Source organism: Centruroides sculpturatus, unplaced genomic scaffold, assembly GCF_000671375.1.
Source record: "Centruroides sculpturatus isolate CEXI.00-Female unplaced genomic scaffold, Cexi_2.0 scaffold1730, whole genome shotgun sequence".
Classification (NCBI taxonomy): Eukaryota; Metazoa; Arthropoda; class Arachnida; order Scorpiones; family Buthidae; genus Centruroides; species Centruroides sculpturatus.
In genome coordinates this window covers 35,255-55,051 of record NW_019385854.1, presented here as the reverse complement: position 1 = coordinate 55,051, position 19,797 = coordinate 35,255, and the positions used below count along the sequence as shown (strand labels likewise).

Genomic DNA, 19,797 nt, shown 5'->3' with positions numbered 1-19,797 from the left:
AATGTTATACGATAAATAAAATATACTATTTTTTTTAATTTAGACACTTTTTATTCACGTAAGTGCACAGAAAAGTAAAAATTAAATTTTACTTTTTAGCGCACTTGTGAATAAAAAACGTTTTTATAAATTTTCTTTAATAATTTTTTATTTTCTACTTTTTAGTTTTATATATGTAACACCAGGGTTCGACCTTGGCCACCTGGTGTTAAATTTAGCTTAAATGATATTTAGCTAATTTTTAAATATTATTATTAAAACTGAACAAAAATTAAAATATTTTTAATGAATTTAAGCAATAGTAAAAATAGTCGATAGGCAATGTTAAATCCGTATAAAATTTTTCTCCATTTTTAAAAAGTCACGTGTTATCATATGATTCTCAAACAAAACGCACGTGAGTTATTTTAAAATGGCTGATGTTTTGACTGGAAGCTATTAGATGTTAACGAACTGATGTTACTATATCGTTTATATTATGCAAGAATGCAATCAATATGAGTTTAAGAGCTATTTGGATAGTTTCGCTCTGCCAAGATTTCGGAAAAGTTTATTATTTTAGGTAAATGTACAGTACATTCCCCTATAGGACTTTAGGAAGGGGAGAGAAGTAGGCTGGCCCAAAAAGGGGAGGATTTCCATGATTATTTGCCACATACTCCTAGTTTCTTCATGATGATTTTTATTTCAATAGTTATCTAGTTATTTCAACTTTTATAATTTCTAAATATCTCTGGGTATAGATGTGTGAGTTGCCAGAAAGGGAAAAGCAATTCTTTTGGCTGTGATCACACCTTGTGATTTCCAGCCACTCAGGCAACTGCAAGTGCAACAACTGTTCCCGATAACTAGTAAACCCCACCTAAAACTGATGCAACCACAACCGCGACTAGAAACAAAAAGTTTATTCTATTTTTGCTGATAAAAAATATTCATTCACTCAGCAAATGCCTTTGTGTCATGTTATGTGGTGATGTCTTTGAAATTATTGTCGTCATGGCAGAAAGTGAGAATACTGGTATGGTTTTAGAATTGAGATGGATTGAGCTTATTTAAGTTCACGACTGTTTGTGGGGTTTTAATTCTTCATTTTTATCAAAAAAAAAAAAGATGAAAGAGCACAGGCGTGGCATGAGATAAGCAAAACTCTTGCTGTTGATTTTGTAAGCATTTTGGATATAAAATGTTGACTAGTTTTAGTGTAGTAATGGCAGTATTTTAAATATAGCTAAAGAACTAAGTAAAAAGTACCATTATTTGCCAAAGCCATTCCCTTGCATTAAAAAATAAAAAAGATAGCAGATGAAGTGGATGTTGGTTTATTATAAGGTCACTTGTTGCCGAGTTGCAATGCCGACAATTTGATCACGACAAGACACATGCAACTCGTGCTTGTTGTAGACATGTAAAGAAAATGGTATTACTGTCTCTAACATAAAATTTTAAATTACTTAATTTTGGACTTTGTGTAGGCTTTGACAGTTTGTACAGTACAGTGAGTGATCGGTTAACAAACATAATCTGTTCCAAGACTTTGTTCGCTATCCGAATTGTTTGTTAACTGATTATCGATTTACCATAGGTTTTTATGGGAATTTGATTAATGCGTTCTGGAGACCCCAAAAAATAAAAAAGATATATATTTTCTTACTAAGTTTATTTATATGTAATAATAAAAATACATACATACACAGTCTTGAATTTTTATTAGTCATGTTTTTTCCGTTTGTGGGGTTAAAGAATCTGTCTAATGTCGATTGCTTTTCTCTCTTCAGGATTTTTCAGAAGTCATTAATAGCATTATAATTGTAGAGATCCCTAAGTCTATTAACCTCAACCTGATTTGGATGACATTCTAAGACTGTCGTTCTGACATCCTCCCACTTCTCAAAAGATCTTTAACCCCTTCAGATTTTGTATATTTAAATAAAATATTCAAAGTTATGCATTAAATTGGATTAAANCATTGTTCAGAGTTTTTCAAACAGTTGAAAGGAGAGCACAAAAAATACATAAGGATTTATTTACAAAGATTCCTAATTGTGATGAATTTAGTAAAAGTTTGTTGATTAAACTTGGATTGAACTCATCAAAAGAGGTAAAAATTAATTTTAAAATAGAAATTTAATTATATATTTGCATTTAATTTGGATTTTGTAGAATTAATTGAATAATGAAGTTTGATACAATAAAATATAAAAAATAATAAATGTTCATTGTAGTTTATAGAATGGAGAGATTCTGCATCTTCTCAAATGCAACTACCTGTTCTCAGTTTAAAAATAAATGATGGTGAATTATGGCCAGTTCTTGTAATTGAACAGGTATTTGATATTTAAGTTTTTAAAATTTCTTGCTTATTATTTTATTTGTTGATACAAAAAGTAAATATTAGAAATATATATATAAAATATTTACTTTGAGGCAAAATAATTTATATAATTGAGGATCAAATAAAATTATTTTTGTAATTTTGTAATTTTAATGAAAAATCAAAATATATGTAATTAAAAATATAATATCTTTGATATGTAAAGGGAGTTGGGGCTGAATGATACATGGGTCATGTTAGTTTTGAAACTTTCCAAAGTATCTGCACAATATTTTATAAGTTGTGTATTAAGATTGTCTGTCTGCTATTAGCAATAAGTGTTACTAATAGCAGACAATCTCATCATGAAAAGCCATGAATTATCAGCCGTTTTCTGTTGGTTCTTAACCCCTCTTCGGTTGGCATTATATCCTGTAATAACATATATATGACAATCGAAAATACCGTCACATCTCGAAATAGCATATATACAACAACCAAAATACATCTAGTTCAGTTGAGGTGTTTTTGCAGGTAGATTATATCTTATTCTTACACCAGACATCTTTTAGGCACTTTCTGTACATCGAACTTCTCCATCAACATACTATATGGCAAATATACCAACTGATGTAGTTCTCTTGTCACAATTAAATTCAAAATATTCTGATACTATGAAATAAAAAAAAAATTCTTGAAGCACACTTTTGCCAAGAAAATTGTTGATGTTTTCCATGCTCTGCCATTACACCAATAAACAACAAAATACGAATTGTAAACTTCGGGAAAAAATGATTTATAATAATACATTACTTTTTGAACCTAAAAATTTAAATTACTCTTAACACAGTTATAAAATGTTAGGAAATTATTCTAGTACTGAAATGACATTAGAAAACTTGTAAACTAAAGACAGCGACACCTAAATTAAGATTCAAAACACACATCTTGTCGAGATTCCAGAGGTGCAGCCATTGGGACCACCTAAGTAAACTTCTACCTCTTTTTCTTTGCATAAACACAGTTTATTGCAATAAGCTTTACATTTTGTGGTTTTCTGTTCACTAGAAATTTAAGCTACTTAGTTGATATATAAAAATAAAAAACCTTTATACAAATATATATATTTATATATATATTTGAAATTTCAGATAATAAAGATATATAAAAAGAGTTACAGCAGAATGATAACTTTTTTTTATAACTGCTTAGGAAACTAAATCCATTTTCAAATGTGTACACATAATCAGTTCTTTTGTATCTCCAAAATATTAAACACTCAAAGTTGCTCTACAATATCAGAAATATGTATAGATATTATATTTTTTTTCAGGAAATATGAATTTCCAAATTCTAATTTTGTTTCAAGTAAAAACTTCATATCAGATGGTCTATATAGCAAAATAATTTTTCTAATGCACTGCTCTGTCACACTTCACAGGAATAAATATGAGTCAAGATGGGACAGATAAATGTGTGTCAAAATATCACATTCTAGTCTGCTTCAATCTATTCATGATCTATTATTTGATAATTATTATTGTAACTCAAATATATAAAGTTCATCCTTTCTTAAAAAAGTATTAAATAATCAACAATATGCATACCTAATTTAAACAATCTATATGATGATGTGTGTTGTTTGGCTTAAATTTTTTATTAAAAAAGTTAAAATGTTCATAGTATTATGATATCAAAAATTTATTTAATGTGATATTTCATTTCAATCATCATTAAAATACATAGTCTTCCTTAAATCCCAAAACATGTCTCAACAAATAAAGTTCTGAAATAAAAAGTTGATGATGAAAATTGCCAAGTGTCTATGAATTCACCCAGTCATAACATTGAATCAAACAGTAAATTAAATTACCGAAAAGATCGTGATACTTTTAGATGTCATAAACGCAAGATGAACAGTTCATCATTTGAAGTTATTTATAAACATAAATTTGGGAAAATTTCTTGGAAACGAATTCTTTGTTTATTTGGCATTTAATTTGCATAGAATGCATGTTGAGTGTCACCTGTTTGGCTGTGGGCATAAGTAGTCGAACAACTGTTGACTGGTGAATTTTATATGACACATTATGATTGTTTCATCATCTAATTTTACTGGAATGAAAATTGGATGGACTTAGAAACGTCAAAATCAACACGATTGTTGTGAGCAAAATGAAAAAAACTAGGAGAAAGGTGTTTGATCTGTTTGTTCAGCATACAAATAAATTTTATTCAGGAGCAAGACATGTTTTAGTTTGGAAAGAGCCAGATATTGTAACTTCAGTCCTGAAAGTAAGTGCCAAATAAATCTGAAAATTGTAAGCAATGTGTGTTAAGAATGCAGGAAAAATTTCTATAATTGAAAAGGACAAAGTTACAATAGAATCATCCGAACCATGTTTTTTACTGAATAAATTGGAGAAAAGGAATTAGAAATATGTCAATGGTGAGTGAAAGCTTATTTCTTTAAATGCCATTGTAGTAAGTAGCTGCACTGGTTGCCATCTTGTTTGTGGACATAGTGTTCATAAACAAGATGGTGACCGGAAGTGCCACCATTGGTTCTACCTATGTAAACTTTTATCAAAAAAGACTTACTAAAACTCAAATAAAAAAATATATTTACTTTGATTCTAAAGGGAATCAAGACAGTTTTTTCTATTTGAATGTGTATTCTTTGGTAATGTGATGAATGATTTAATTAACTAAGTTTCCAGAACATACTACTACTATTTTTTGAGCATCCTATTAGAATAGAAGACACATTTTTAGCTTAAATTTAATCTTAAATCATTTTAAGTTAAAAATATTTTGAAATTAGATAAGTAAATGTAATAAGAAACATTTTTAATGTTGCATAATTGTAAAGTGAATTAAAATATAAATTTGCGTTATATTTAACTAAATAAAATTTTCTAAACATTAGATGTTTTTCAATAAACTTATCAACACATTAATATGAAATTATCCCGTATAGTTAATATTATATATATTCAATTTTACAGTTTGGTTATCTTTTTTGTTGTTTACCTTTGGTAGAAGAAAAATATGAGAATGATCATAAAATTTCACTTTTTCAAATGTAAGTGAATTTTATTTTTTATTTAATTCTATAAATTTAAATATCATTTTCATATTTAAACTTTTATCTAACTACAATCAATTTTTTTTAATAAAAAATATTTCTGTATAGAAAACTTGTACTTTAATTTTACTTTATAGTCATAAATAGTTTAGAGCAGAGATATTCATTATCAACAAGCAATTATTTATTGTGACATTGTCACAATGCTAGGCTGCAACTTTTAATTATATATTTTTAATTTATTTAATTCAAAATATATGCTCTCCACCTCAAATTAGTACTATAGTGTTTTGCCCTTGTACATCATACTTTTCCGTTAGCATTGGAGCAATGGTCATCTATCTAACTGCTTTCAGGGAAAAATTTTTGAATTGAAATAATATGACTTTCAGTTTGTATTGGAAATTTGTATATAGTTGATCAGGGCCTCCTGCCCCTAAGATTACTCTATTTGGTCTCATCGTTCATCTATCTAACTCTGTTCTCAAGATTAAGGAAAGATAGGCAGACAGATGGACAACAGTGGAAATTTATAGGTTTAAAATTGAAGTCCAATAATAAGGAAACATTTAAACAACTTTCAAGAAATATAGTATATGCAGTCAGATACAGATCACTTCAATAAAGATTCTGTGAAAAGAAATTGAAGATATAATAATGAAACTCATTTATTATTTTTGTTTTAACAGTTAAAACAAATATATATTCCAAAAAGACATTGCATACAATGTACAATCAATATTTTTTACATATTAAACTCATCCTTGCCAGTATATTAATTAATATATTTTTATTATTTTATAATTATGCCATTATTCTGAAATTTTTAAATGTTTTTTTTGCATATTGTGGTGGATGTGTAGCTTCTAACAAAAGGTTGACTTCACTGGAAAAAAAACAACAGTTGTGTTTCTGTGGTGTATGAAAGGGTGTAATGAAGTCATCTATAGTTTATTCTACTTTTTACAATAATTTTATTCTAAAACATTAAATTTATTTTATTTATTAAGATTATATTAGGTAAATTTAATAATTAGATAATTTAAAATAAATATAGAAGTCTGTGAAAGCAATAGCCTGGATAATTATGTCCCATTATATGAATGTATTTCAAGTTTATACTGTGTATATATTTGGTTCTGGAATCATTCTACACCAATACAAAGTTTAGATTGATGCATACTCATAATAATTATTTTTAAATTAATTGAAACCTTATCATTAATGTTTTATATATATACTTTATATTTATTTATTGTAAAATAATAATGCATTGTATTTTTTTTTTTTAATTTAGTCAGTCTGTAAGTGTTGGATTTTCAGTTCTGCTTGGCATTATAAGTTTTGTAGGACCAATTATCTCAAATGAAGTAAGAACATATTTATTAATAAGTAATAGTTAAGAAATTATTTATCATATTTGTTTAATAAAATTTTTATTTCAATTTATTATTTAAATTATTTATTTTTGCAATTTATAAATTTTATTTTGATTTTAATTATTTTAATATATTATTTTCCAGATATCAAATAAGTTTATTGAACTAGATAATTATTTATCTCTCAGTATGCCTTTTGGTCTAACATCTGATACAGAGCCATCAACAGTTAAAAGCATTTTACATTTACCAGAAAATGATTTAGGAACATCAAAGACAACATTGAAGGTTTTTAATATTAATTATTTTTAACAAAGTATCCATATGTCAGAGATGTTTTAATATATTTCATGATAAACTAATTTAGCAAAAATATAAAAATATATTAAAATGGTATTTATATTCAATAGCAACCAGCTTGGAAGCCTATGAATTACAAAGGAAAACCATCTGTATTCATTCATCTTACAGAATTTGTAAGATGTATACAGGTATTTAAAAATTTTTTATTTATTTGGATTAACTCTTGCTAATTATAATGTTAAAGTTTAAGTTTTCATTTAATGAAATTATATTAAAATGGATAAGCAGAGATTATTTTACATTTTCAAATAAAATTTATTTACATTTTTTCATTTTCAAATATAATTTTTGTTTTAAAGTAAATTATGTTGAAAAATTAAATAATAATTCAACACTGACTTTTTAATTTTTAACATAATCTTAAATGCTTTCATTTAACAGCAATTATTAATTTATTTATTTAAGAAGTAAATGCATGCTTTAATTAAGTTCTAATATTACTTATTGAAAAACATATTTAAAAAACAACATAAAATAAAAAGAAATTTTTTTATAAAAACAAAAAAGCTTTTTATAATGCTATTTTTATTAAAAATGTCTTCACATTTCATCCTTTTTTAAACCTCAGACACATAACAGTTTAATGGAAAAATTGGTTTTTATGTTGAAGCTCTCATAAACCTCAATACACGAAGCCCAAAAAAAAAGGAGCCTTTGGCAATGGCACTATTATAAAAATGTATTGTTGATAAAAAGCCAGGATGATAAGTATACTTAAAAAAATTGTTAAAAAATGATTCCTGTTGATTTATATTAATTTTGTATGATATTAAAAATTGCATGTAAGGAAATTATTGATACATAGATAGAGGTGGTTGTCAAATATTTTTGCATTTTTTTTTCTTAAATACTAATATATAGTAACATATTCAAGAATCTACATTTTATTGACTTTAAAACATTTTCAAAGTGCCTTCAGCATATTTATACAATAATATTGCTAAAAAAATAGAACTGAAAATGTCTCAGTAATGTTTTTAAATTAAATTTAAGACAAAAACCATAAGGTTTTTGGGCTATATTTATACTATTTATTAAAAACAGCATAAATATATTATTTTAAAATCCAAAACTAATATTAAAAATATATATAGATGTGGCTAAAATTTCAAATGATAAGTTAAAAATATAAAATTAAAAAGTTGATATAAATGTAACTTAAAATATTCAGCAGTTTTTCATTTAGATTTGTTATTGGAACATGGCTTTGACTTGTTTTGAAGTTAATAAATTTAGGTTTTTAAATAGCTTTTTTTAAATAAACTTACTTTTTTTAATAGGAAAAGTTATATTCTAAAATTAATAGTGTTATTCAAATAATAGCTGTAGTTGCTATTTTAAACTGCATATTTTGTCTAGTTATTATCATCTTTGTACGTACTCACTTAACATTCATTATTAATAAAATATTTAAATATTTATTCGTGAAAGTTTGATTTTTCAAGCAAATTATAGTTGAAATAGCAACTAGTATCTTTCTTTGTAATGAATATTACATTCTATATACTACAGTAGAGCCTCAATTATCCGACCCAACTGGGGACTGGGGTTGGTCGGATAACCGAAAAGTATGAAAAAATCCATTATTAGTGTAATATATTATTATATCCCATGTAATTAGTATATTAGTATATCGCTATTAACCTACTTCGCGTTGAATTTTCATCGATGTTAAGCCTAACAAAAATTTTTTAAAATAATAATCGTCGCTATTGTATCGTTAAAAATTAGAAAATTAAGCCTCGTTTAAATACTGGCTCCCTTTCATGGTTTAATGAGTGTTGCCAGCTAAAACACGTAAAAATAATATTAAAGTAGCCGAGACATAGCCAAATATTGTAGCGCCACATGACTAGCGGACATTTGAAATCTGCCGACTAGGATGGTCGGTTAACCGAGGTGGCAGTTAATCGGGGGTCAGATAATCGAGGCTCTACTGTAATTATAAGAAAATAATTAAAAAATGCATTTATTGTATATTTTTACCATTTTACATATTTCATTTTCTATTAAAGTTTCTTTGTTAAAAAAAAAATATATATATAGTACCTGTCTACTATAGTCTACATTCTTTATTAATTTTACATTGTTTCTCCAAATTTTCAGAAATCTTCAAGTTGTAGATGCAGCTACTATTTTATGGCAGTTATTATTCAAATAAAACCAGTAATCAATTTTTATTTTCTGTTAACTTTACTTTCTTAAATTTAAAAATTAAACTTCTTCTAACTAATAAGAAAAATGTAAAGACACAGTCTATTAAAAAGTTAGATCAGATTGCCAGCTTTTATGTAAACTGACTAATATCTAACTGGTTTAGGCTATTCTAATTTGATATATTATTAAAATATATTTGATAAAATGACCAGAACAGTAAAGTGAGTGAGGTATGTAGAAAGGATGAGATGAAGACACATGAAAACACTTTTAATGTATTGTCTGTTTTGAGAATTTTTTATAGATTTTCTAAGTTTGTACCTACTATCTTGGCCATTTTACAAAATGTATTTTTTAACTGTGCTGTTGCTATAGGAAAGATTTTAACGTTTTACTTTTTAAAGTAGATGAGAAGCCTCTGAAGAAAGATCAACTCTTAATAATGCATTGTCTCTTTTGAAAACTTTTTAATAAATTTTCTAAATTTATTTTATCAAAGTATTGAGACTATTTAAATTAAGACAGTAATAAGGTTATATAAATATTTATTTGATATTGTTTTTTGGTGTTTTCTAAGAATAATTCATAGAAGAATTAAATTTTAAAAAATGTATAACAACATTTACAATTACTAATACAGTGGAACCTTGTTTAATGAGCATTGCACATAATGAGTGTTTCGCATAATGAGCAAAACAAATTGTAAAAAGTTGCCTTGCTTAATGAGCGATGTCTCACATAACGAGTGACGAGGAGAGGGAAAATCCCAAATTGGTCACATGCTCCATCAGTATGTGTTTATCACTCGTTTCACTAGCATCTTAGTGTTGCTTGTGATCACATTTTTCCAAACTTGTGTTCACACATATTACTTTTAAACATCAACAACCATAATCAATTATATAATAAACATGCCAAACGATATGCCAAATTCTTGGGCTATGTAAAGGCTATAATTAAATATTAGAAATTAATTAATTTGACTAGAGGTAGGCAGTTACGCTGCCATCTCATGTTAAATTTAATGACCAATTCCATATTAAATTTTAGAAATGTCTGAATTAAAAATTAACTACAGTAGACCCCTATAGCATGGTAGATATGTTCCGTGTTATGTGAATTCCGTGTTGTACGAGTCACTTAGATTTTACAAATACGTGAGCTGTTCACAGCTGGCATTTGTGTAGTTTAGGGTTATGGCTATTTGAAAGAATAGCCATACCCCCTAAAATACACAAAATTAAAATCTTCCATAAAATTAATCGATTCTAGGCTAATTTGTCTCAAACATTTCCAAAACACATATAATTCTTTTGGAATAATCCTTATAAACTATGCTACAAACAAAAAATTGTAGGAATACGTAATGAGTGCGCACCATTCGAAGACGCCATTGCTTAAGCTTGTTTTCATTGTGGAGTGGCTCATCAGATGGCAGTCATGTGTTTCCTGATAAGTTATTCTTTCTGTGAAAAATTTGATGAACTTTGGAGACATCATTAATAGAAATATAATTTTTATGAATGATAAATGTTTTTAGTAGGTCCGCTGCTCATTTAAACTCGATGGTTTATGCAAAATCCACTATTGGTCCAGATTCAACCAATCCTGTTGAGATACGAGTCAGGCGTGACAATCTGTCTCGTTCTTTTACCATGTTATACGAGCCTCTTTTAGCATGTTATATGAACACAATCACAATTTTTCCACCATGTTATATGAATCTGTCTTATATGAACCTGTGTTATAGGGGATCTACTGTATTTGTAATTATTAAATTTAACATGAGATGGCAGCATAACTGCCTACCTCTAGTCAAATTAATTAATTTCTATTATTTAATTAAAGNTTTTTTTTTTTTTTTTGTTTTCTGCAAATTGAATTCTTATTCCAGGTTTGTTCATTCTGCGCTAGAAGAAAAGATGATGATGATTCACACTCCTTAACAATGCACATTGTACAATTTTCTTTAAATTAATGTTATATATAAAATATTTGAGTATTTTTTTTTGGCCTGGAACACATTATCGTATTTTACATTAATTTCTATGGGAAAAGTTGTTTTGCTTAATGAGTGTTTTGCATTACGAGTATGATTCTGGAACAAATTATGTTTGTTAAGCGAGGTTCCACTGTATATACCAATTTGAAGTTTGAATTAAACATTTTTATATTTCAAAAATGTATTTTAGATTTTTCTTTTTGAATAATCGTTATACATAAAATATTTGGTTTTTTTTTTTTTTTGGCCTGGAACACATTATCGTATTTTACATTAATTTCTATGGGAAAAATTGTTTTGCTTAATGAGTACTTTGCATTACGAGTATGATTCTGGAACAAATTATGTTCGTTAAGCGAGGTTCCACTGTATATACTAATTTGAAGTTTGAATTAAACATTTTTGTATTTCAAAAATGTATTTTAGATTTTTCTTTTTGAATTTAATATTTCTGAGATTTTTAAAAATATTTAATAAAACTTTTTATTTGTAGTGTGATAAGCCAGGAGTACAAACACTATTAAATATTTATGGTAATATAACAATGAAAGTAGAAATGGAGGGTACTCAAGTTGATATGTCTTTGACTTTATCTAATCAGTCTTCAGAAAATTTGTGTGTGGATTCTTTAGTTCTTCATCCTTGTGCTCAGTTATCTACTTCTTTAATGATAGGAAGAGAAAAAGGTAATAACTTTGCTGAAGATAATTTATTACCTTATAAAAGAAAAGGGTGACTTTCTATAGAAAACTTAATAATTTTTTATAAAGAGTAACACTATAACTAATTATTAGTTAGTATAACATTTAATTAAATTTTTAAAATAAAATATTGGTATGGTTGCTATGAAATTTTACATTAAAATTAGTTTTTTTTATATCCATTTAGCCGTTTGGAAACATTCTTAATATTTAGAGCACTAGAAATTTCTATTTAATTTATATTGCTATTAATACAAATCACTCCACAAAACTTAACTGTACAGGTTATACTAAAAGAATCAGTTAGACTATAAGACTTTCTAGAAATGATTTTCTGTTTGTCTGATTTTAAACATACATAAATTCTTTGCAGGCTCATTTCCATTTTTAAATTTTAATTCTTTAAGGCATATATAAGTTATTAATTTTATATATGAGTGATTAATAAAAAGAAAATATATTTATTTTGATATAATACAAAACAGTTTTATTAAAGTCTTGATTGTGATCAGATGTTTTAAATCATTTTTCATGTTTTTTTGGTCCTTATGTCCTGTGAGCAAATAACCATAGTGGATTCAGCCACACCACAAGAGAATTGTCAAATTGTGAGGGCCTGACAAATCCAGGACAAATTACCTATGAAAAATTCCTGATGAACCGCCTTGGCTATCCATTTTATATGTTAATAACACTAATATACTATACAGTATGGCTTCAATTATGAAGATATTTCTGTTTTATGTATTTTTTAATGCTAGAAAATAGAAGTATTTTTAACTTTAGCACATCTTTATTTCTGAACTACTTTATATTTGGAAGCAGTTGAGAGCTTCAATGTAAAAGATGATCACATAATTTTTTTGTTGTTATTTCTAATCATATCATGGATGTTTGAAAAATTATGTTTTATTATTTGCCTTCAATTTAATTTTTGGTTATAACATTGATTTTGAGATTATTTATATATTATCCAATAAAATTCTGTATAATAATTGTCTTTATATTTAGAAAATTTTTCCTAAGATATTTAATTATGTGTGGCAAAATCAACTGAAATACTCTTTTTCATTCAGAAAGTATTTTAAAAATTATTATTTATCATTAGATACATTACATAAAATTTGGATAATTACAACAAGTTAATAAGCTAATAAATAATTTAAATAATGCTACCTTTTTAAAATGAATATCCATGATGACATGCAAGATCAGTAAAAAAGTCACTGATTGACTATATATATACAGAAATCAGACTTGCCAATTATTGGGGGTTGATTTCTTTGCCCCAAACACCTAAAGTAATTCCAAATATCTTGTTCGAAAAAAAATTGTTTTCTTAGGTAGTGTGCAAAATTTCAAGATTTTTTATAAAGCAGTTGCCGAAATATAAGCAATTGAAAAGTGCAAAAATTGCCAAATAAGCTGTATTTTCTTCTTCTCCTTCTTCTCCAGACACTCTGGAGAAAAACTACTAAGTTTAGAAAGCTCAATTTTTAAACTTAAGCCTTTCTTGTTATCAGTGAGGTGCTGGTGAAACTTCCAAGTCAATAGATCAAAGTTCACAGGGATTTCCCATAGAGCTAATTCAGTTTTGCAACTTAATTCTATGCTTGTAAAGATAAAATTGCATGGAAACAATTGAATTTTATTCAAAATGTTACTCAGAATCACAAAAGCTTGAATTTATGTCAATTGAAACTTTTTGTAACAATGTTTCTAAATGGTATATCAGATGCGTTGGTCGGTGGTGTGTTTGATTGGCAACGCATTGGTCGGTGACATGTTCAGTTTGCCAATTGTAATAAATATTGAAAGCATTTGGTTGGCAGTGCATTTGGTCAGTGGTGCATTGGTTGGTGACTTGTTCATTTGGCAGTCACCAAATGCTGATTGATCTTGACATAATAATACAATTATAAAACAAAAACAATTGATTTCCAAACAAAAACATCTGAGATGTAAAAATATTATGCCAAATAAAAATGTATGACAATTTAGATGGTCAAAATTTTTCTGAAGAGTTTTTCTGTGGTAAAGATAAGCTTAGCTCTTGGAGGAGAAATGTAGAAAACAATAATATGGTTAAAAATCTTGTGGCTACTGCTTCCAAGCACCAAGCTTATTTTTATCAAAGAAAAACTGCTAAGAAAAATTTTGACTGTCATCTAAATTGTCATAAATTTTTACTTTGCATAATTTTTTTTACATCTCAGATGTTTTTGTTTGGATTAGAATTTTATTGAATATACCTTTTTTGTTACTAAAATATTAAATTCATTTATCAATACATTGAAGGAACAATAATCATATATTAAAAATATAAAAGAATGTGTTATTGCTTTTAATTTAGATTTAATGAAATAAAGTATTTCATTTGAATTATTTCATTTCATTGAAATTTGTCTAAATATACTTTTGTTACAAAAAGTGAGAAGATTATTAGGAATGTCTGTAGAAAAATACAGAATAGGTTTTGTTGGTATGTTTCAAAATTTAAATTTGAAAATTATACAGGAAAAGTATTGAATCAATACCAAATCAAAAACACAGCTAAATTCATCAGAATTGTTAGAAAAAGTTAATATCAGAAAAGACAAGTTTTATAAATATATGTAATGCAAATTCATTGTAATTAGAATGATTCATTTCTTATTGGCAGCTTGTAACATTAGAATAATATATTTTATTATAAATTATAATATTTTATGCAGTATACTATTGATATCAATTTAAATTCGTTTTTGAATTCATTAAAATTGTGTTCAATAATATACTATTTTGATGTTTATTGTATTTCAAGAAAGTCTGTTATGATCAGTGATTTCTCTAAATTTTTCTTATCTTATTAGAATATAAATCTTCCATCAAATGCAATCATAAGTAATTAGTTTTAGTTTTATTTTTATTTTGCATTTACAAGAAAATAAAATAAGTATTTATTTTTTAAAGTATACAAGATATAAAAGTAATGCTAACTTGTTTCTAATTTATATTTTTCTTTAGCTGGAAATTCTCCATCAATAAAAAAGTTTCGCATTAGTCCACCATTACATAAATTTATATTATGTTATTATACCACTTCTAATAATAAAGAAGTTCCTATTTTAGGAGTCTTTAAATTGAAAGTAAGTATTATCTTAATTTCCCATATGTTAAATATATATATTTTAATTGATTGATTGATTAATAAATTTTTTAATTTAGGGAGGAAAAACTGTAGATATATTATTGCAATTAAAATTGAATGAATCATTAAAAACAATAAAGAATCAGTTTGATTTCTGTGAAGCAAGGATTCCTTTTTTAAACAGGTTATTAAGTTTCTTTATTACAGTAGAGCATCGATTATCTGATCCCTGATTAACCGTCACATTGGTTAACCGACCGTTCTAGTCGGCAAATTTCAAATGTCTGCTAGTGATGTGGCACTACAATATTTGGCTATGTCTTGGCTACTTTAATATTATTTTTGTTAAATTTTTGCGTGTTTTAGCTGGCAACACTGGCTCGACCATTGAAGGGAGGCCAATACTGTATTTAAATGAGACTTAATTTTTTAATTATGAGTGGTTGTTTGTTTTGTGAGCAATAAAATAATTTAAAAATAATTTTTAACGATACAATAGCGACGATTATTATTTTAAAAAAATTTTTTAGGCTTAACATAGATGAAAATTCAACGCAAAGTTGGTTAATAGCGATATACTAATATACTAATTACATGGGATATACTAATATACTATACTAATAATGTATTTTTTTCATTCTTTTCGGTTATCCGATTTTTTCAGTTATCCGACCAACCTGAGTCCCCAATTGAGTCGGATAATCGATGCTCTACTGTATTAAACTTTTCATATAAAAATTTAGTTTTGTAACACATTACTCAATACATTTTAAATATATAATTGTTGATAATTAGTAATTAATATGAAATTACAAAATATGATTAAAATATTGGTATATATTAGAACATTTTTATCAAGTAAGATTAAATAGAACAGTGCAAGATCTTTCATAAATATATACTTATATCATTATTTACTTTAATGATTAAAGTGTTTCTGTATTATTATTATTATTATTATTATTTTTTTTTTTTTTAAATATTTTCAGAGTCTTTGTTGTATCAGATTTAAACTATTTAAATCTGATAAAACAAAGTTTAAAAATATTAAATTTCTAACCTTCATTTCTTGTTTGATTTTCTAGAATAACCAAAAATCATATAGCCATACACAAGCAGTCATATTACTTAGTGTATTAAGTTTCCCATATTCCAATGCCTTGATCACTTTTGATTTTATTCAGCTTAATTTACATATTTAAAAAAATTTTTTAGAATTAAATTTCAATTTTGTAAATTTTCAAAAGAAAAGGTAAAAAAATCAAATTTCTTAGAATGATAAGAAATTTTGCTGCTTTTTCAATAGATAAATTTCTGTAATTTTCATTTTCCTTATTCAGAAATCCAGAATTCTAACGTTTCATTTAGAAGTTCTTGGAACTTCTAAATGAAACGTTAGGAAAATTATGATTAATTAAAACTTAAAACTAATTTATGATTAAATTTTCACTTCAACATATACGCAGACTCATTAAATATTATAACACATACATCTTATACTGCTGTGAACTTACTTTACTGCTTTAAATAAACATTTTCAATCTGATGATGGCCTGTTGATCAGGTTGAAAACATTTGATTAAAGCAGTAAAGTAGATTCACAGCAGTATAAGGTGTATGTGTTACAAGAATTAATTTTCTATTTAGTTTATTAATTTTATGTGAATGAAAATATTAATTCAATATTTTATCATCTGATTATGTAAGTAGTTTACATAATCAGATGAACTCTGTATAAACATAAGATATTGATTGATTTTTAACAATTATTCACTACTACAGTAGGATATAAAATATGTATGCGAATTCATAATATTTATTGTATTAATAAAAATATTAAATACATTTGAATAGTAAAAACAAATTGTTTATTCTTCTCTCAAACTTTTATCCCATATTTATAAAAAAAAACTGTATTATAGAAAATATATTAAGTTACATGCTTTTAAAACAGATGATTTTTCTATATTTATTAAATCATTTCTGTATTCATCTTTAAATCATTATGCAAGAAAAAAAAAATTTTAAATCAAATTTTAAATTATTACTAATAATCTAACATTTTAGATTATTAGTGACTTTCTCTACCAAAATACAAAAATTAAATTTAAAAAACACTTCTGCATTTTTTATTAACACATCTATTATGAAAAAGATATGTCATTCAATAAAAAAAAAATCAAACGTGCAAATTCATGAGATGTTATTAAAATTCTAGAGCAAATTTTGCACAGCTCTAGCCTAACTTAAAAATAATAGATATATTTGATGTCAAAATAATCAAATTGTATATGAAATCTAGAATAAACTCTAAATTTCATACACAGTTTGATTGTCTTGACATCAAACATAGCTATTATTTTTCAGTAGGGCTTTAAAAGTATGAATGAGTAAATTTGCTACATAGTTGGTTAATATATGATGACTAATTCTGCAATGAGAGCAATTTTAATTGGACTAAAGACAAAAATTTCTCTTTTTCAAAATGCTATGTAACAAAATTTTTTCTAGAAGCAAAGAAGTACACTTTTGTTATAAAATTAAATCTAAATTAATATATTTGGAAATGCTGTTTTTCTTATTTTTTCTTATTGCTTCTGGTTGGTTGCTGTCTATGAGAGCAATATAACAAAAAGTTAACATTCACTAGTCAATTGCTTATTTGCATCTTCATACTACAGTTTAAAACTCATATTAAAGAGACAATCTATGTAGATCATCTATCCATTTTAAAGACTATGTACTGTTTAAAAGTGAAATTGACAACTCTTGATTACACTTCCACTAAAGATTATTTGTTTCATGAATGGTATGTTTGTATCATCATTAATATATTTTTTAAATTAATGATTAGGTCAATAATTTCAGTCATCATCATCAATTTTTTGATGTAGTGTACAATGCTGTATTTGTAAATATTGTTTGTTAAATAATAATTCAATTTTTATATTATCATTGAGAATTTTTTTATCTTGAAAACTTTGCAAAACATTCGAACAAGCTGAATACTTTGGAATATAGGAAACCTTCATTAGTTTGAAATTCAAGGGATGAAATAATCATGACTTTGAATTATGAAGTTCAAATTTTCCAAGTATAATTTACAATATGCCAAATGCCACATAACTGATGTAATTTATTAAGAAAACAGAATATGGTTACATATACAGAATGCTATATAATATAAATGTGAAGGTAAATGGCACATGTTCAGTAAGTATTCAAAATAATTATTTAAAACAATGGAGTTAGATTATATATCCAATTCTTACTTAATTGTATTGTAGAGAAATACACGAAAAATCAATTTATCTTTCTGTTATGACTTACGGAGGGTAGATAACTTCAAAATTCTAAAACATTATATCAATAATGAAATAAAAATTAAAGTTAAAAATGGTAAAAGCAAATCCAATTGCAGAGAAAACACTTTTATTACATTGTTAAATTCCCTAAATGAATTTCCCCCCCCCCCAAAAAAATAGGCCTCCTCAGTAGGGTGATCAGCTTACAGTTCAAAACTCTGACAATATTCCATTATAAATTTCCATATATATATCTGACTAAGTATCTCATAGATCGCCAGATAGGTTTTATAAAAACTGAAGCAGAAGTCCTCAAAATGTAGTCCAAATTATTTTTAAAATGGCCTAAAAAGTAGTAATAGTCTAGAGTCCTACAAATATCTCAGTTTACTATTCATAGCCCAATCTTACAATCCTGAAAACTAGCCATACTTTATGAGATAAGAGAAAAAAGTGTAGTCCATGGTAAGGTGACACCTGAAAATGTGTTACTGTAGAAGCAAAGCCACATTGACCACATTGGAATTGCTCTTGATCTATTGTTCTCATATAGCATGGAGGCACTTTGATCTAAATCAGTGTTTCCCAATGTGGGACAATTGGATTGTTAAGGGGAGCAATTCAAAAATGGACTCGTCCAGAGTTTAAGTTAACCGTATAGCCACTGTATATGTTAGGGGGCATAATAATTTTAGAAAGGCTTAGGTGGGGCATAGCACAAGAAGGTTAGGAAACACTGATCTAAATGAACGTACACATATGACAATTTGGACAGAATTTTCACTTCAAATTTTGAAATAGCCATATTTTTAACTAACTGAATTCCTTAACATGTAAATCACTATATCCCTAGCTGGGACAAAAGTACAGTGATGTACTAATGACATTTCAAACTATCCAACTTCTAATTAACAAGGATTTCCTGTATTAAGAAAAATTTAAGAATGATGGATATTTGTGATTTTAGTTAACAAAATTTTTAAAAACATTTTTCTTCTATTTTAATTCTTTTTTAATTCTTTGTTTAAATTACTCATATGAAAAATATACATACATTTTAATGATTCTCTTTTTCTGAAAGTGAAACTATAAGAATTTATATAAATTAGGTTTTAGTTCTTATTGATATTTGTGTAATTTTATCATCTATACTCTGAATAAAACAGTTTTTAGTTCTTAATTGTAATTTTTATTTTAAATAATATATTTTTTCATTAAAAATTGTTTTTTTTAGAGAGTCCATTAAAAATGCAGATTTTAATGCAAATTGTGGACAAGTTCAAATTTCAGAAGATAGACACACCATTATTTGGAGTATTGGTAAGAGTGTATTATTATTTACATAAAATACAAATTAAATG

The 19,797-nt window shown here is 26.2% G+C and overlaps 1 protein-coding gene across 1 annotated transcript; it reads left to right on the top strand.

Moving 5' to 3' along the window:
- The first annotated feature begins 295 nt into the window (after nucleotides 1-295).
- Nucleotides 296-19,797, top strand: LOC111642537 (AP-5 complex subunit mu-1-like). The gene is made up of 11 exons (XM_023388885.1): nucleotides 296-562; nucleotides 1,975-2,098; nucleotides 2,223-2,324; nucleotides 5,320-5,396; nucleotides 6,697-6,769; nucleotides 6,923-7,066; nucleotides 7,189-7,269; nucleotides 11,794-11,986; nucleotides 15,008-15,129; nucleotides 15,209-15,315; nucleotides 19,671-19,797. Exons 1-11 carry the CDS (start codon nucleotides 498-500, stop codon nucleotides 19,780-19,782), a joined length of 1,200 nt encoding a protein of 399 aa, XP_023244653.1. The 5' UTR covers nucleotides 296-497; the 3' UTR covers nucleotides 19,783-19,797.

Coding starts and splice junctions, on each gene's coding strand:
- LOC111642537 (XM_023388885.1), top strand. CDS start 498: ATGAGTTTAAGAGCTATTTGGATAGTTTCGCTCTGCCAAGATTTCGGA. Junction 2,099..2,222: donor GATTGAACTCATCAAAAGAG/GTAAAAATTAAT, acceptor TGTTCATTGTAG/TTTATAGAATGGAGAGATTC. Junction 5,397..6,696: donor AAAATTTCACTTTTTCAAAT/GTAAGTGAATTT, acceptor TTTTTAATTTAG/TCAGTCTGTAAGTGTTGGAT.